This window comes from Gracilinanus agilis, chromosome 3 (genome assembly GCF_016433145.1).
Source record: "Gracilinanus agilis isolate LMUSP501 chromosome 3, AgileGrace, whole genome shotgun sequence".
Classification (NCBI taxonomy): Eukaryota; Metazoa; Chordata; class Mammalia; order Didelphimorphia; family Didelphidae; genus Gracilinanus; species Gracilinanus agilis.
The window spans coordinates 211,306,409-211,324,703 of NC_058132.1; the positions used below are offsets into that span (position 1 = coordinate 211,306,409).

Below are 18,295 nucleotides of genomic sequence, written 5' to 3' on the forward strand. Positions count from 1 at the left end.
AGGTTAGTTCCTATTTGACTACCAAATGTAATATCTTCATTATTTGGAGGAATTTCCCCTTAAAATTAGATCTAGAACTCTTTCTCTTGGTTGGCCAACTTGATTCTACTGTGAATGCTTTTCCCCCCAACCCTCAATATTGTCTGGCATATATCATCCTATTCTTATCTTCTCTGATTTCCATCTTGTTCGAATTTAGATAAATGAACTTCTTTGCTAAAAACAAAATGCATCATCTCTCTTAGTGATTTGTCTCATGACAGATATTCTACACTATAAGTCAATGGTTAGCAATTTTCACCAGTTGATACTTATTGATACTTCTAGTTGGTGTAGTCAGGAACAGTTATCTAGTTTCCACTGAGAGAAGTTAGTCATCTACATTAAGTGAGAGGAAGAGAAAGAAATAGGAAATGATTTTAGTGCTCTGTCACACTTACTTTTTTCTCTTTCTTTTGTCCCTCTAAGATAAAAGGGATACACCTCTGACTGAAAAACTAGTGGTGGGAGGAGAAGGAATAGTCTTTTTACCCTTACATACCCTCAGAAAGGATGAAAGAATTAAAAAGTAGTTTATGGGGGGAAATCAACCAATCAGCATACTTGCTGAGCAATCATTACAAATGCAGAGTGAAATAAAGAATCAGGAAACAATTTACACAATGACCATAATAATGAAAAGGAAAATAATATTAAAAGATTTCAGAACTCTGATCTATACACTGAAGAATTGGGACTTCAAGACTGAAGATGAAATGTATTTCCCACCTCTCAGGAGAGAGGTAACAGACTAGAGGTACAGAATGAGAGATGAGAGAGGCCTAAGCAAAATAATTATTTATTTACTTTTGCTTGACTAAAAATACTCGAAATTAGAATTTTTATTCGAGAGAAGGAGGAGATGGTTGGAAGGAATAGAAATTTTAAAATGAAGAAAAGAAAGAAAAACATATCACAGAAAAAAATTAATATAACCAAAGAAGATGAAATATTATTGTGCCAAAAGGAATAATAAACTGGAAGAATTTCATGTGAACTGGAAAGACCTCCAGGAATTGATGCAAAGCAAAAAGAGCAGAACCAGGAGAACATTGTACACAGAGACTGATACATTATGGCACAATCAAATGTAATAGATTTGTCTACCTGCAGCAATGCAATGACCCAGAACAATCCAGAAAAATGTATGAGAAAGAATGCTACCCACATCCAGAGAAAGAACTGTAGAAACAGAAATGCCGAAGAAAAACATATGATTGTTCATGCAGTTCAATATGGATATGATTAGGGTTTTTATGTTAAAGAATCACTTAACTGCAAATATGAATAATATGGAAATAAGTTTTGAACAATAATACATGTATAATCCAGTAGAACTGCTTGTCAACTTTGGGATGGGGGAGGAAAGAGGAAAGAGTGGGGAGCAGCAGGGATCATGAATAATATAACCATGAAAAAATATTCTAAATTTAAAAAATTTAAATATATATTTAAAATTTTTATAAATATATATTTAAATTTTTTATTTAGAATATATATATTTATTTAGAATGCATATTCTAAATTATATATATATATATACAAATATATATATATAAAACCAAAAGGAATTTCAGAGGGGCCCAGACAGACAAGTATGGCAGTTTTGTTCCTAGTACATGAAACTGATGTTTTAAAGAACTGTACATGATGTATGTTTGTGGCTCCATATGAATTTTTCTTTCTGTGCTTCTTTGAACATAAAAATGTTAATATTGGTTGATGTTTATGAAGTTCATAACGAAAAGAAAAATATACATTATGAAAAATATATGATTATATCAAGAAATTTTTTCATTATAAAACATAAGGAAATGTACAGACACATAAATATATGCTGTAAGAATCATTAAGCTCAAAAGATACAATAATTGACAGTGGTTTGCAGTTTCTTACCAAGATTTGAAAGATGTTCTAAAGAGTTGGACTCCCCAAGGAAGAATCAAGTTTTATTCATCAATACTTAGAGGCTTATCCATTCTCAACAATTGGTCCCACTTTACATAATACTTTCTTGAGAGCGAATTTCACATCCTTGTTCCTTAAACTATAGATCAGGGGGTTCAACATGGGAGTCACAAGATTATTTAACATCTGAACCATTGAACCAAGCAAGGGACTGGGAGTAGGTTGTAGATAAATAATTATGATGGGCCCATAGGCACAAAGGATTGCTGTGAGGTGTGCACTACAGGTTGAGAAAGCTCTTTGTCTACCTTCTGAAGAGCGTATTCTTGATATGGAGATGCCAATGCGAGTGTAAGAAATGAGAATGAGAAAGAGGCATAAAAGAGACAAAAGACCAACATTAGTGAAGCTAACCCTCTGGGCTAAAGATGTGTCTGCACAGGCCAGAGGTAAGACTGCTGGAATATCACAAAAGTAGTAGTCTACTTGGTTGGCATCACAATAAGGTAACTGGAAAGTAAGAGAGGTCAGGATAGTAGCATGAACACATCCACTCATCCAGGTACCTGTTGCTAGTATAGAGCACACCCTATGATTCATGATAATTCTGTAACGTAGAGGGTGACAGATGGCAACAAAGCGGTCATATGCCATTACTGTGTACAATAAGCACTCAGTGCAGCCCAGGAAATGGTAGAAGAACAATTGGGTTACACATCCTTTGAAAGAGATAACTGGTGTTTGACCAGAAAGATAGAACAACATTTTGGGTGAGGTAGCTGACGAGAAACCCATGTCAAATATAGACAGATTTCCCAGGAAGAAATACATAGGGGTATGAAGGCGAGAAGAAGAAATGATGGCCATGAGGATGAGCACATTCCCTGACAGTGTGCATATGTACAAGGATAAGAAGAGAACAAAGAGCACTTTCTCTAGCCCCACTGTCTCAGGGATTCCCAGGAGGATGAACTCAGTCACCACTGTGCAATTCTTCATCTCCATGGAAAGGCCAGTTCTTAGCTACCTATAAAAGGAAATGTGTAAATTACTAATTATTTCATGGTATTTTTTAAAAAGACAATAAACTGCTTTTGAACCCAAGAGAAATACTTCGAATTGTCCCATAAGTTACAAATATCTGCTATTAGGGTCCCACAACTTTTGATTACTAGGTATGAAGGATCCAAGACTTCTCTGACACAGATATTCATAGAGAATGAGACAGACAGAAGGCAGTTTGGAGTCAGACTCTGGGAGATTTTTAATACCAGGCTGACGCAGCTTTCTTTTGACCTAGAGGCCAGGGAAACCATTGGAATTTTTTCATCTATGAAGAAACATGATCAGACACATGCCTTAGGAAAACAATTTTGGCAGCTATGTAGTGAATGGGGTTTGGAGAAGATAGCGAAAGGCAGCAGAGAATCAACCAAGAGGCTATTGACATAGCCCAATTTAGAGAGAATGCGCTCTAAAATGTAGTTATAGCATTCTGGGTGAAAAGAAGGAAGGATATTTGAGAAAAATTGGGGAAACAGAATTGACAAGATTTGATATCCTACATACAACCAAGCCAAAAGCATTCTTCCACATTCTTCCTAGCTAGAGCAAAGTAGGAAAACAAAGATTCAGTGCCCAATAACCTAATAAAGAATCCGGTCCTGGGTTTAGGTCTTGTTCATTTAAGTTGATTACCCAGGAGGTTTAGCCACTTCCAAGAACCAATAGATTCTTGGAAACCTTTGGGGTTCTAGCCATTTCCAAGAACCAGAGGGTTCAAGGAAATCTTTGAATTCAAGACTTTCACTTTAATTTATTCCTAAATTTCTATTACCACTTAACCCCAATCTAGGGAACTAAACATCCCCAATTTTCCTGACATCTGAAACTATTTACTATTTGGATTCAGAGATCCATTATATTTAATCTCTGTTTTTTTGTTCTTTTCTTTCTTCCACCATCACTTTTCACTCCAAGTTGACATTTACTACCTGTTTCCATTTTATTCCTTATCTCTTCAGATATGAACCCATAAGCTTGAATTTCTGTCTTTTATTTATAAGAGATATAAAAATTCATGGTAAGATAATTAAAAGTGAATATAAAAGAAAGCTATTTATTCCTTAGTACTTGACATTAATTCTTATGCTCTTCTACCTACAGTTGTTTGGGTCTATTTGGCCCATCACTATTCCATTGACCTAGAGCTTTTAATTCCTTGCAGGCTCCAAAAAAAGAAGGAAATCTCTAGAAATCCTTCACAGAATTGGGATCAACCACTATCTTAGGTTACTGGTTCATTCTATAATTTCAAAGTCTCTCTTAAAGCATAAAATCTCATGAATGTGTGTTGTGCTATGGATTTTCTATCCAATTTCCTAAGAGCTATTGAGCTATCTAATTCTCTTCAACTTTCCTTCTCTTCCCTCTTCTATCCCTTTCCTTACTTCTCATCTCTTCCTCTACTTTCCTTTTCCTGATAAAGAAGAAAAACAAACAGGAGATCCAGATGATGAAATTTGAAGGTATACTCATACTCCCCCAAATCAGAATAATTTTCAACTTGAATCATTAAGATGAAGCTGAAGTACAGAAAGAAGAGTCCCCCTTCTATTTTATAACTAGTTAGGTCCTCATCTCATGGCCATTATTAGATCTCAGATGTTTTTTAAATTGTCCTCTTCGACTAAGGTGAAGTATAACACTCTTATAGAGAAGAGATGCAGATTCCTCTCTACCTCATGCTTTTTCATCCTGTAGATAAAAAAAAAGATTGGAAGCCAGGAAATAGCAAAGGCATAGTCTCAATACAATCAAATTTTTGTCATTAATCAGACAGATTGCCATAGAGAAGGATAAATTAAGCATGCCTTGACAAAGGTTGAAGCCCCATTTTGAGCTTAGCCTCTATTGGTCATTGTAAATAGATCTAAGTTGGTCAATGCCCAAATTTGGGGGACAACTGGTCTCTTCCCTAGCATGACTTTGGCAGTCAGCTAATTCTGATATTCTTTGCTGTTTTATATTTTCCAAAAATAAGAATGAGGTCTCTAAGTAGTCCCTCTTTCCAGGGTCCACACTTCTCCAAGTGAATGTGAGAAAGCTACAAAAGGAGAGAAAGAAAGGGTGGAGTGGTGAAGGAGGAGAAGGGCAGGGAGGGGCTTAAGAAGGAGGCAAAATTTTTGCACTCAATATTACTAATAGCTTAAGGCATGACTGACCGAGGTGAGAGGTAATATTTTTGTTCCTCCAAGATTTTGCCTGCCAGACAACAAGGAGGGGAAAACTGAGGACTCTTGTAAAACTCAACTCTGCAGTCACGATCTCTAAAAGTTTCTCCTTTTCAACCAGTCTATCAGGAAGCAGACAGTAAGATCTGACAGTGCCCTTACCTCTTCACATTGAGCACCTCTAAGATTCTAGGAACTAAAACTTTTCCCATTTTTTAATGCTTAAATTAGTTTACTATCCCTTTGGGGCCCTATCCTTGACACTAAGCAAGCCAGGAACAGAGGGATCAATTAAAACCTGGGTATTTTGGGACCTGAGAAGAGAGGAAAAACACTGGCATAGACAGCAACCAGTGACATTTGTCTGTACATTAGGATTTTGAGGGATTCTATAACCCTTCTGTTTGAGTTCCCTTTTGACACATATTTTGATATATAGTTATTTATAGTTGACATATGTGTATATGTTTTATATATCCAAATAACTCAAGTGTAGAACAGTTATGATTTATGATGTGTACTTCATACTATTTCCACAGCATCTAGAAACAGTATCTTATAAGTAGTTGTTGCTTACAAACCTTATTTGTCAATTGAAGGATTGATATATAATTGATCAAATTGGTAGACTCATCTTTCTCCTTAGCTATGAGCATGTCACATAAAGAGATGCTAATGATTGACATTGGTTAGCTAAAGCTGTTCAGTTCATTTACATAATTTTTCATGTATATATGCATTTATATAGTTGCCAAGTCAAACAATGGAGTTCTAGATCTGAGCTAACAGCTATGTCACTTTGGGCAAGTCATCTCTAAAATGGGAATGATGAGAGCACTTCCCTGCCAAGTTTGTTATCACACTAAAATAAGTTTTGTAAGCAGGTTGAAAATCTTAAAGAGTTTTATAAATACTAGTAATTATAACGGTGGTGATGGTGGTAGTAGTTTTGATTCATATAAATAAGAGAAATATTTTCCAGAGGAGTGTAAGAGATATTCATGAATCTTACTCTTCTGGACATAATTGCCATAATGATAAAAAAAAATATGCTGGGAAAAGTGAATCAATTACTGAAAAATACTGCAAAATTTGGAATACAAAGTGACAGGCTAACAGGATAGGTCAAGATGAAGCAACCTCAGGATTACAGTCAACACAGAAAATTTAGTAAAACAAAAGAATCTCAACACTATCATCCAGGAAATCATTAAAGGAAAACTTTCTAACTAAGAAAAAGCAGTGTTTCCAGAAAGACATCTTGAAGAGTTTCAAGAAGTCTGAACTACATTTATGACTCCAGCCCAAAAGGGAAACATTTGAAACTATTTACATTTCTCAATTCAAAACAAATTAACTCCTAGGTTAGCAAAATCATATAGCCTGAATGACTAAATGTTTCTGATAAATTGAAAAAGGGAAAACCAAAATGGAATAAGAGATGTGGGTAAAATAATGTTAATGTGATTTCATTTACTAGGGGAGGCCAGAGTTGTTTTTGATGTTTTGAAACCTAGTTAGTCATATAACACAGAGGCTGTTTCAGAGAAGTGTTGTTGGGGCAGCAGGTTAACTCAGTGGATTGAGAGCCAGGCCTAGAGATGGGATGTGCTAGGTTCAAATCTGGCCTCAGACACTTCCCAGCTGTGTGACCCTGGGCAAGTCACTTGACCCCCATTGCCTACCCTTACCACTCTTCTGCCTTGGAGCCAATACACAGTATTGACTCCAAGACGGAAGGTAAGGGTTTTAATAAAAAAAAATAAAAAAGAGAAGTGTTGTTAAGCTTAGCATAATCATGGTAAATAATAAGATTTAAAAATTTTAATTAACAAAAAATGCAAAAAATTACATAAGAGAATCACTATGAAAGATGTCTTCAGAGAAATATATCAGTGGATGAAAGTTTGTATTTCCTTATGATAAATTAAATAGCAATTCAAAAAAGAAAAATATGAAAAAATCCAACATTAGTAAAGCTAAGTTGACTAAACTTTTCAATTAAAAAAAAGATAAGTTAATGAATAGTTTAAAAACAAGAATTCAATTGTCTTTTAGGAAACGTTCATCTTATAAATATTTAAATAGTTCTTCTAAAATGATAATATAAAATTTATCATGCTAACAAAATATTCTCATGCTCATCCTAAAAAGTAGGAATAGCAGGGATAACAATCAAGAAAAATAGAATTCAATCCATAAAGCATTAGGGGAGAAAAGCAAAGACATTTCATCATACTAAAAGGTTCTATTCAGAAGAGCACACAAATTTTAAATATGCATGTACCTAATGACCATAAAGTAAAATGAATACAAGTTCATAGTCATACAGAAGAAGAAATAACATTTAAAAGATCAATAATAGATTTTGAAACCTTGTATCAGAATATGTGGAATTAAATAAAAAGGAACTATCATAGGACTAAACTGAATATTAAATGAACTAGATACAATTGCTGAGACTTGAATACAAAGGTCAGTCAAGGTAAGACTGTCAAAAAGTATGTTGAAAAATATGGCCCAGGATAAGGAATCAGAGAGGCTAAAGACATGGAGATTGTATAGAAATTTCTTACCTAAATAGAAATCGATTTTTCAAGAAACTACTTGAAAAGTCATTAAAATAGGTTTTGAACAATGATACATGTATAACCCAGTGGAACTGCTTGTCAGCTCCGGATGGGGGTGGAGAGGAAGAAGCTGGGGTGTGGGAGGGGGATCATGAATCATGTAACCATGGAAAAATATTCTAAATTTTAAAAAAGGGGAAAAAAAAGAAAAATCATTAAAAAACAAATCAAACTGAGCAAATGGAAAACCACAAGTAATCCTGGAAAACAGATAATAAACATACCTCCCTCATTTTAGCAGAAAAGGAGGGTGTTATCAGGGCAGAACATTGTATGTATTGTCATAAACCATCACTACATTGCTATAATTTTAAAAGGGAGAGTTTGTAATGTGATATTGGAAATTTGGGATTCATTAAGCTTTAATATTTAGATATATGATACAAACTTCCTGTGGATGCTTAGGGAACTTGAGAATTATACTTCCCATGATTCAACAGGCTTCCTTCTTACGTGGTGACAGGAGCCAACGTAAAGCATAGCTTAAATAGGGAGAACTTGATTGGGACACTCTCTTTTCATACAAAGCAACCAGGTGGGCAGGAGGTAATGGTGGGCAATTTGAATTAGATCTTAGCAGGCATGTGGCCTTCTTAATTACCAATATGCCTTTAAATAAACTATTAATATTTTTGAATATATGCATCTATAGCAATATTATTCGTAACAGTAACAATGAAAAATTTGAAGTGGGAGAGGGAATTTTTAGAAATGTCTGTAATTTCCAAACTCAAGGCATCACTGAAATATCTTTAACATTAAAAAAAATGAAATTATTAGTCATAGTAAACACTGACCAAAATCACAGAAAATGAAATTGCTTCAAATTTCAATAGAGATGAAATCACTTGTCACTGATGTAGGGAGAAGAGGAAGTCACTATTACTAATGCAGAGGAAGTCATTTCTCAATTTTCTTTATATAGTCAGATCAACAATTTGTTCATGCAAAGACAAAAATAAATATGAAACTAGAAGCAAAAAAATGAGAGAAAAAATGTAAGTGCCTTTTCCCCTCCATCTTTCTTATCAATTTCTTCACTGAATTGTCTGGATTTACAGCCATTCTTCCTATCTTTCTCCTTAAATTTCTGAACACTGAAAATGTTTTGAGACAAAGGAGGGGAGAGAGAGAGAGAGAGAGAAAGAGAGAGAGAGAGAGAGAGAGAGAGAGAGAGAGAGAGAGAGAGAAAGAGAAGAGANAGAGAGAGAGAGAGAGAGAGAGAGAGAGAGAGAGAGAGAGAGAGAGAGAGAGAGAGAGAAAGAGAGAGAGAGAGAAAGAGAGAGAGAAAGAGAGAGAGAAAGAGAAGAGATCAAGGAAATTATGACATCATAAACTAATTAGAAGTTGTGAAATTGTGACTACCCAAATTTTGGCTTAAATTATTTTTATAATGCAAGTGCATTTGCTATATAAATTTGCTATAATTTCACACATAGTGAATTTTCACTTAATATTCTTAAAATTGTTTAATTAAGAGTAATCAATTTAAGAGAAAAAATAAGAGTAGCTCCCAGAATGATAGATTTATTGTTTCAACAGCTAAGAATGGAAGGTTATTCTGATTATAGAGCAGTTTGGCAGAAATATAGCTCACTTAAAGAAAACCTTGCAGAAGCTGAGGATCAACTTATAAATAAATTGGGTGCAATTAGGTAGCTCAGTGGATTGAGAGTCAGACCTAGAGTTGAGAGGTTTGGTGTTCAACATAGTATTGATTCTAAGATGGAAGTTAAGGAAGGTTTTTTTTTAAAGTAAATAAATCATAGGCATGAGAGTCAGGCCTATAGATGAGATGTCCTGGGCATCAAATTTGACTTCAGACACTTCTTGGGGAAGTCGCTTAACCCCCATTGCGTAGCCCTTACTATTCTTCAACCTTGGAACCAATAAAAAGTATTGATTCTAAAATGGAAGGTAGAGTTGTTTTTGTTGTGTTTTTTTTTAAATAAGGTTCACTAAGACATAATTGGATACTTGAAAGCTTAACAAATTTGAAATGAAGTAGAAATTACTTTTTTGTGATTAGAAATTTTACTGCAAATTCTATGCTTCTTAACCATATTTAGGATTTATTACATATTTGAATTCTGAGTAATTGTCTTCTTATGTTCCACCCCCATCCAAGAGAAGTTAGTTTAAGTAAGCAACCAGAACTTCCCATGGTATTTATTAAGAAAAATTCTTTCTGTTACTTTTGTGAATGTTTTCCAGAACTTAATTGCTCTGGCAAAGATTCTTATACTTACTAAAAAGCATTTTGAAGGATTTTTTTTTGGTGCATTAATCTCTTAATGAATAGAATAATTGCCAGCAATTCAATAATTTAAAAGTCAACAATGGGGCAGTTGGGTGGCTCAGTGGATTGAGAGTCAGGCCCAGAAATCAGAGGTCCTGGGTTCAAATATCACCTCAGACACTTTCCTAGCTCAGTGACCCTGAGCAAGTCACTTAAACCCCATTACCTAACCATTCTTCTGCCTTAGAACCAATACCCAGTATTGATTCTAAGACAGAAGATAAGGGTTTTAAAAAAAATAAAATAAAATAAAAGTAAAGTAAAGTAAACAGTGCACCTGGAGAATGAAAGTTTTAAAGTTTTTACTGTTATTAATTTTCCATATGCTAATATCATAAAGAAGGAAATGAGTAAACTAAAGATTAAATGGTTTGAAATGCTTTTGGAATACATACTACTGGAATAAATTTTTTAAAGAATATTTTACCTTAGGGAAATGTGAAACTTCATGTGTTTATTTTGGTGGGGGGAAACTATAATACTAAAAAAAAATTGCAGTTTGATTTGAAGTTAAAATAGGGAGAGGATATAATGAACTAAGAGTACCATGAAAGCAATGGTTTCTTTATGATATTTTAAACTTTTCTATTAGTAATTGTAAAACACAGACTTGAACTAAATTTAAATGTGCTCTTAAATAGAATAACTTGGATAAATTAAAACCTAATATACTACTGACACTTACTTTAACTCTTCACCAGTAGAATAGGTGGAAAATATATAGACACAGCTAAAAAAATACTGGTTGTAATAATAGCAATTAACATGCTGATTATGATAAGCTTTGTATGCTTGCCTTACTAATTACTATTATTTCATTGGTTTTACTGGATAATTCTGTATGAAGTTCTCAATATTATTGGTATAAAATGTATATATCAGGAATTTGGGTAATTATATGATCTTACAAGAAATAACTCAGCTTTCCAGTTGTATTATGGATAAAATTAATGCCTGACATGAATCTGATAATGCATTATGTTAGACCTAGTGTTTAGATGGTAAATTTTTTAAAATCTGAATTAGTTTAGGTTAAAGACATCTCACTAATACAGAGACATGGGTTTGGAGGTGGTGTCAGTAAAGTTGCAGAAGAAAAATTTAGATCTGGCACTTAGAAATTGTTTAGCTATTATTAACCCTTTCCTCATTCACAAAAACAGAAAAGCTACATGGATTGGGAAATCATCAAAAGTTAGTTCATTTTGATTGGAACATTTAGATACCTAAGGAAACTTACAAACTAAAGTACTAGTCAATTTAAAATCAAATTTTAAATTGGTGTGTGTGTGTCTTAAAATTGGAAGCTTTGCTTTAAAGAATGAGATTCCTACACATTTTATAATTTGTTTAAATTTGAATTTTAAGAACTGTCTTAAAGAGATAAGAGAATTATTTTAGGGGCAAAGGAAGAGCAAGCCCAAGTCTTCCTGAAAACTCCCAGATAAATAAGCTATAATAGCTTCTGAGAAAATCTACCAGTCAGGTCCATTACTGAGTAATGAGACCTGATAAGGACTGGGAAAAAATATGGGAAAAATAAGGGGAAATGATAATTAATTTGTGGAAAAGTTAAAGGAAAAACTTTGTAAAATTTGCAAAGCATCTTGAAACCATCTGTGATAGGACAGGGTCATTAGCTCTATGAAAAGAACTTGCTTGAGTTATGGAAATTCTGAATAATTCAGTTGGGTTGCTAAGAATTTTCGTTTGTCTATAGACATGATTTCTAATGATTGATCTTTACACCAGGACAAATCTAAATTCAGATATTAAGTGTAATCTTTTATGTGTATGTGTGAGTCCTGTTAAATTTTTATTACTTATTATAACTTTATAAGAGTAAAATTTATTATATTCAACCCTAAAGTTTGATTAGTAAAGCTTGCCATTTGTTATAAAAGCTCTTAGATATTATTTTTGACTTTTGAATTCATGTATAGTTGTCTGATGGACCATTAAGTCGATAATCCACCATTCTGGAGAAATGTCACAAATTACTCAGAGGAATTATGATCTTTAATTGTGTCAGATGAGACAGAGCTGAGGAGACAACCTCGGCACAGTTGAAGGTAGGATTCTTTTAACTGTTTCCTCATTATATCACTTCCTTTTGAACAAGAATGTTTCCCACCTAATTATTTCTGAGTCTGGCTGTAAGGTGAAATTGTTACTACATGATTGTTTATTAACTGTGGTTCTTACCTGAATTCAAGAAGACTTAAGGATATATACATTGAGTCAATCTGTCCTTCTAGGCTTACACTTGAAGGAATAAGTTTTGATGTTGTTACATTCATGTCCCTGCTTTTTTTCCCCTTTATAGCAATTTTCTATAAATAAAGCAAGTGGCCAGTAGAAGATATGAACACAAGGCAAGTATGTAAGATGTTACTATTTTCAATCTTAATGTATAATCAGTCATTTAATATCCCAAACAACTAAGTAAATTAGTGCTTGGATTTGTCAACTACCTATATACTTTTGTTGTCATGTATAAGAGAAAGTCCCTAAAATATCTCATTCTTTCAGAATGAAAATAATGTTTGTATAATATCTAGTTCATTTGAATGTGGTTAACAATAAAAACATGTTCTACTACAGGCAACCCATTTGATATACCCTGTTCTCTGTATAAAATTGGAAAATAATTTTTAAGTGTATCGATATACCCCATCCCAAGTCTTTTGTTTCAACTGGAGTAAAGCCAAACTTTTGAAAGTAAATTCAATCATGTAACCCTTGAATCTAAGGGCAGAAAGCCTCTACCTGACAAAAATGGTGTTACCTATGTTTTCAAATATAAGATTAGATCTTTAATAGCATCTGATTGGAATTGGCTGGAGTGGAAGGCTTCAAAAAGAACAAAAAAAATCAGACAATATCAAATGTAAATAGCACTAATGAGGCATGTCAAAATCTGAATCTCATTAATGTGATACTTGATAATCATTTAGTCCTGAATCGTTTGTTAGTATGAGTAGAGTAAGATTTGGATCAGTGTGACAGGGCAGGTTAAAATAAGTATCAAAACATTTATAAACAGGATTAATGGCTCCATAATACTGATCAACAACCATTGAAATATGGAGATCTAGAAAATCCTTTCTTCCCATCCTACTGGCTCTACTCCCTCATATTTCCCCTACTTGTGTTATTTCTTTTTGTTTGCTTGTTTGCTCCTCTTACTGCTGGGTTTGAGCTGACTTCATCCCAGATATCCAAAAGGAAGAAAATTCAGTAACCACTGAATAGGATGAGAGATTGTTAGAGGGGTATGATATCTCTAACACAATGGCAACCCTTGAGAGAGTGTCTCACTAACCCCAGGAGAATGAAACATCTCTGCACTCACAGAAGTGATTCAACTAGCCTCAAAGGTTTTTCCACCATTATGGTATTTCTGAGACACAGACTTTGGAAACATCTGTGCTTCAAGTCAAGCGACATTTGTGTTGTGGTTTCCCATACACCCTTCCTTGACTTATTCCTCTTATTGTTCCACAAATGTTTTTTCCCTCAATTCCTATAATTAGTGACTATCAGCTGCTTGTCTTTGAGTCACTGAGGCTAGGATCTCTGCTCCACAAGCATGCTTATACTTTCAGAAAATAAATACTTTTGCTCTTGCATCAATGAGACTCAGTTTATCTCCGTTAGTTCTTTTGAGTCATTCAGAACCAAGTCCATTAACAAGGGCATTCCAGGAATGGGGGATAGTGTATAACTGAGCAGCAGGAAATCATGATAGATTAGAACTGGACATTTAGATCTAAGCATCATCTGTTTAAAGATGATGATTCAACCCAGAGGATCTGATGAAATTACAGAGAGAGAGAGGATAGAGAGAAGAGATCCATGGATAGAGCTTTGTGTGTATCTTTAGTTAGGGGGTAATATAGGGATAAAGAAAAAGCAAAGGGTGGGTCATACAAATAGGAGGAGAAACAGAAAAGGAAAATTTCAGGAAAACCAACAAGGAGAAAATATCCAGTGACAAAGGTATTCAAAATTATATGACAATGTAGAGTTTAAGAATTAGGAGAAAAACCATTGAATTTGGCAATTGATAAACAGATCAAATGATGACTATAGAAAGAGATTAAAGTTGATTCATAACATTAGAAGCCACTTTGCAAAAGGCTGAGAAATGAGTGAGAAAAGAAAATGTGATTTTATAGGAATATTTAGCTGCGAAAGAGAGGAGATTCAAAGATGAAAACTTGAGGGATTGAGTAGATCAAGTAAAACACTTTTTCTTTTAAGAATGGAGGAGAAGGACACTTTTTTTAGGCACCAGGGATTGAGCCAGCAGATAGAGAAAGGCTGAAGATTAGCAAGAGGAAATAATCTGCCAGAAGAGACAGGAGAAGTTTTGATTATATTACAGGTATGAGTAGAAAGTCTTGGCAAGAATAAAAGCTACCTTTTCATCAGAGACTTGATGAAAAGAGGGAAAAATAGAAAATGATGTTAAGATATTGGGTGATATAAAACAGTGGAAAAGGAAGAGCTTATCAGGAACTCTCTATACCAATAAATCACTAAGTCTAAACTTTCCCTTACTATCTCCAATGAAACACTCTTCAAAATGAATGCCATGAGAAAGAAAAATCTATTTAAAGTTTTCTTTAAGATAAGTATTTCCAAAAAAAATTAATCGACAGGCACTACTATCCTCATCACAGATGCTTCATGAACCCTAAAAAGAAAGTGAACTTCAACAATAAAGTCCTTTAAAAGAAAAAAGAGCTCATCTAGCTATTTTTTCTCATGTTGCTATCATTTCTGGCACATAATCCCCTACAGAAAAGAAGAGATGATAACATAAAGAGAGGACAGAGACATAGCAACCATTCCATGAAGGAGAGATATCTGACCAACAATTTCCACACATAGATGGAAATAAACACTGGTCAAGAAGACTAAGGCCTCCTATTTTAGGCCTCTGCAGTTAGTCCTGCCCCACACAACACTCTTTTCAAGGCTCTTTTTACTTCTTTGTTCCTCAGAGAATAGATTAAGGAATTCAGCATAGGTGAGACAATGTTATTCAAAATTTGAACTACAGCACCAAGCAAAGGATTGGGTGTGGACTGAAAATAGATAATAATAATTGGTCCATAAGCACACATGATTGCAGCAAGGTGGGCACTGCAGGTGGAGAAAGCTTTGCTCCTGCCTTCAGCTGAACGGATTTTCAAAATGGCTATCCCAATGCGGGTATAGGAGACAAGAATAGTGAAAAATAATGTTAAAGCCAAAAGGCCAACATTAGTGAAACCCACCCTCTGGGCCAGTGAGCTGTCAGCACAGGCCAAAGGGAGGACAACAGGAATGTCACATAAATAATAATGTACCTCGTTGGGGCCACAGTAAGGCAACTGGAAAGTGAGTGATGTCAGTATAGTGGCATGGATACAACCTATCAATGTGGTGCATGTGGCAAGGATCACACAAAGTCTAGGGTTCATGATGACTGGGTAGCGCAGTGGGTGACAAATGGCAACAAAACGGTCATAGGACATCACAGAGTATAAAATTCCTTCAGTGCACCCTAAAAAATGATGGAAGAAGAGCTGGGAGGCACATCCTCTATATGAGATGGCTCGGCTGTTACCTGAGAGAGAGACCAGCAATTTAGGAGAACTAACTGAAGGAAAAAATATGTCAAAAGTAGATAAGAGTCCCAAGAAGAAATACATGGGTGTATGAAGGCGAGAGGAAGAGATGATGGCCACAAGGATGAGGAAGTTCCCCACTAGGGTGAAGATATAGATTAATAAGAAGATGACAAAGAGCACTGTCTCCATCCCCTCAGTATGAGGGATTCCCAAGAGGATAAACTCAGTCACCTCTGAGTAATTCTCTATCTTCACAGGAGAATCAGCCCTGGAGGAAGAAGGAAAAAACAAAGGGTGAATACAGGTATCAGACACAAAGGATGATTTGGTTTTACATAATACAAATTCATCTTTGATCACCAATTAATGTTTTTTAGTTAAAAACTTTTCAATACAAATTTGAGAAAATGGTCGTACAATCAGAAGAGGTCCATCCTTTATCTGCTGACAGCTACTTTGATTCATCATGATTGCAAAAAAAAAATTTTAATGAAGCTCTTAGGTACTTAAAATTGAGGCAGCTCAAAGAAAAAAATGGAATGGAATGGAATGATTACTATTAAGCTTAGGAAGACTATTCAATAAACATCTTAAAATGGAGAGAAATGTACATCATAAAAAATGAAAAAGTCAAAAAAGAAATGTCAAAATGAACCCAGCAGCCTTGGGTCCTTATCCTATTATATTGATTCTTTTCACCATTCCTATAAATGAGAAGATCATCAATATTGACTACCTGCTTATAAATTAAAAGGTTATATGTGTTAGAGCTGAGAAAGGCAGCACAGATGAGGGATCTCAGCTGTGGAGAATATATTTTCACTAAGTCAAAATTCATTTCCAGATCTCCAGATAAAAGTAATCCTCACAGGGGTCCAAAGATGCTCCTCCTTTATTAATATTGGAAATTTAAGTTCAAAATAGGAAGTTGGAGAATAGACCATGAAATTCAAGTTTTCAAAATTTTCTAATAAATGCTGCTTTGGGTATTGACTTCTCCATCACAAAATTATGGATCTTGATAATAATAAGTAACACATATGATTTAAAAGTTTATAAAACACTTTTCCTCCCTTCTCTCATGCTACTCAATCAGGTAGGTAGCGTAGGTATAATTATTCCTATTTATAGAAAAAGAAACTGAGTCACACAGAGGAAAAGTAACTTGCTGATACACACAGAACTTATGTATCAGAGACTAGATATGGACTAAGGGCATCCAGAATCAACAAAGCTTTCCTCACAAAAGTTGAGCCAATTCCTTAATAAAATATAGTACAAACACAAATAAATAAGTAAATAAAATATAGTCCAGTCTTTTGAGTCTCCACTTTTTGTGTCTCTGTAACTAGGTTAAAACTGCTGAATTCTCCAGATTCAAAGAACACAGCTACCCATTGCCAGGCTCCAATATCTCAATACACTTATCTCCTTGCATTTCCTGTTTCAAAGGTTCTCAGATAGTCCCTAATATTGAGAGTCATTTAATAGCCCCATCCAACCTATGTCTCTCCATTCTGGTCTCACCATAAAAAAGCAGTGAGAGATCAAAATCGCATGAACTTACATGTTCAAGAGAGAAAATATTTGACTGGGGTTAGGAGGGTTTTCTTCCTTTTCTTGCCTCTTATGAAGAGAAGATAGGTGTTTTTCCCTCTGCACCTTCTATTTTAGATGCCATATGTTAGGATGAGTATTAGGTAGTTGCCAATGCTGAATATTTCTCCTTAAAGGACCAAATTACCCTTTTTCTGATTTTTCCTACCCATGCAGTATTATCTTCCAGACTTCAATAGCCCCTGGATTTGTACTGAAGGGCTGTAGAAGGGTGTTTTTTTTTAACTGTCCTTGATTTTCCCTTAGGATTTTATCTCTGAATATACCACAAACTCAAGAAATCTCTTGAGGTGTGGGAACCATTAGACCTTAGGTGTTTTGAGACTAGAAAAGAGACAAAATTCTGTTAGACTTAAATCTCATGATGTTTTTCTAGTAAAACAGGTTTCATAGTATAATAGGCTCACAAATCCTTACCTGAGTTTGTTGGTTCTCCTACTCCCACCCCCAAATTATTATAAATCATAAAAACAGATGTGAAAAATCAAAGCTGTGAAATCTCCAAACTGCAATAGAAGTAATCCTAAAAAGAGGTCATCTAAAACTCAAATGAGGAATTCTAGATCTGTGCTATGACTATAACACAGGACCTTCTCGTTTAGCCAATATTCACATTTTATATATAACAATGCCTTTCCCAACTCCTCTTAATTCCAATGACTTTCCTCTGTTAATTTTTCTTATTTATCCTGTATATAGCTTACATTGTATACACTTCTTTGCATGTTGTCTTCTCTATTAAATTTTAAGTTCCTTGACATCAAGGACTGTTTTTTGCCTCTTTGTATCCCTAGTGCATACATCAATGATATTTAGTAGGTGCTTAATAAATGTTTATTGATTTATTGACATTTCTCACAGATGACATACAATCTCCCATCTCCAAATATTTTCACAGACTATCCACCATGTCTGGAATTCTCTTCCTTCTTATCTCCAATTCTT

At 34.5% G+C, this 18,295-nt stretch overlaps 2 protein-coding genes across 2 annotated transcripts in view; both read right to left on the reverse strand.

Annotated features, from left to right (window-relative positions):
* Positions 1 to 2,010: 2,010 nt before the first annotated feature.
* On the reverse strand, positions 2,011 to 2,952 carry LOC123241397 (putative olfactory receptor 10D4). Its single transcript, XM_044669054.1, has one exon. It carries the CDS (start codon positions 2,950 to 2,952, stop codon positions 2,011 to 2,013), a length of 942 nt encoding a protein of 313 aa, XP_044524989.1.
* A 12,097-nt stretch (positions 2,953 to 15,049) lies between these two features.
* The window catches only part of LOC123241398 (olfactory receptor 148-like), a 32,108-nt gene continuing 28,862 nt past the window's right edge, over positions 15,050 to 18,295 (reverse strand). Inside the window, exon 2 of the mRNA XM_044669055.1 lies at positions 15,050 to 16,001. Coding sequence (XP_044524990.1) covers positions 15,050 to 16,001 — 952 coding nt within the window. The remainder of the gene's footprint in view (positions 16,002 to 18,295) is intronic.

Coding starts and splice junctions, on each gene's coding strand:
- LOC123241397 (XM_044669054.1), bottom strand. CDS start 2,952: ATGGAGATGAAGAATTGCACAGTGGTGACTGAGTTCATCCTCCTGGGA.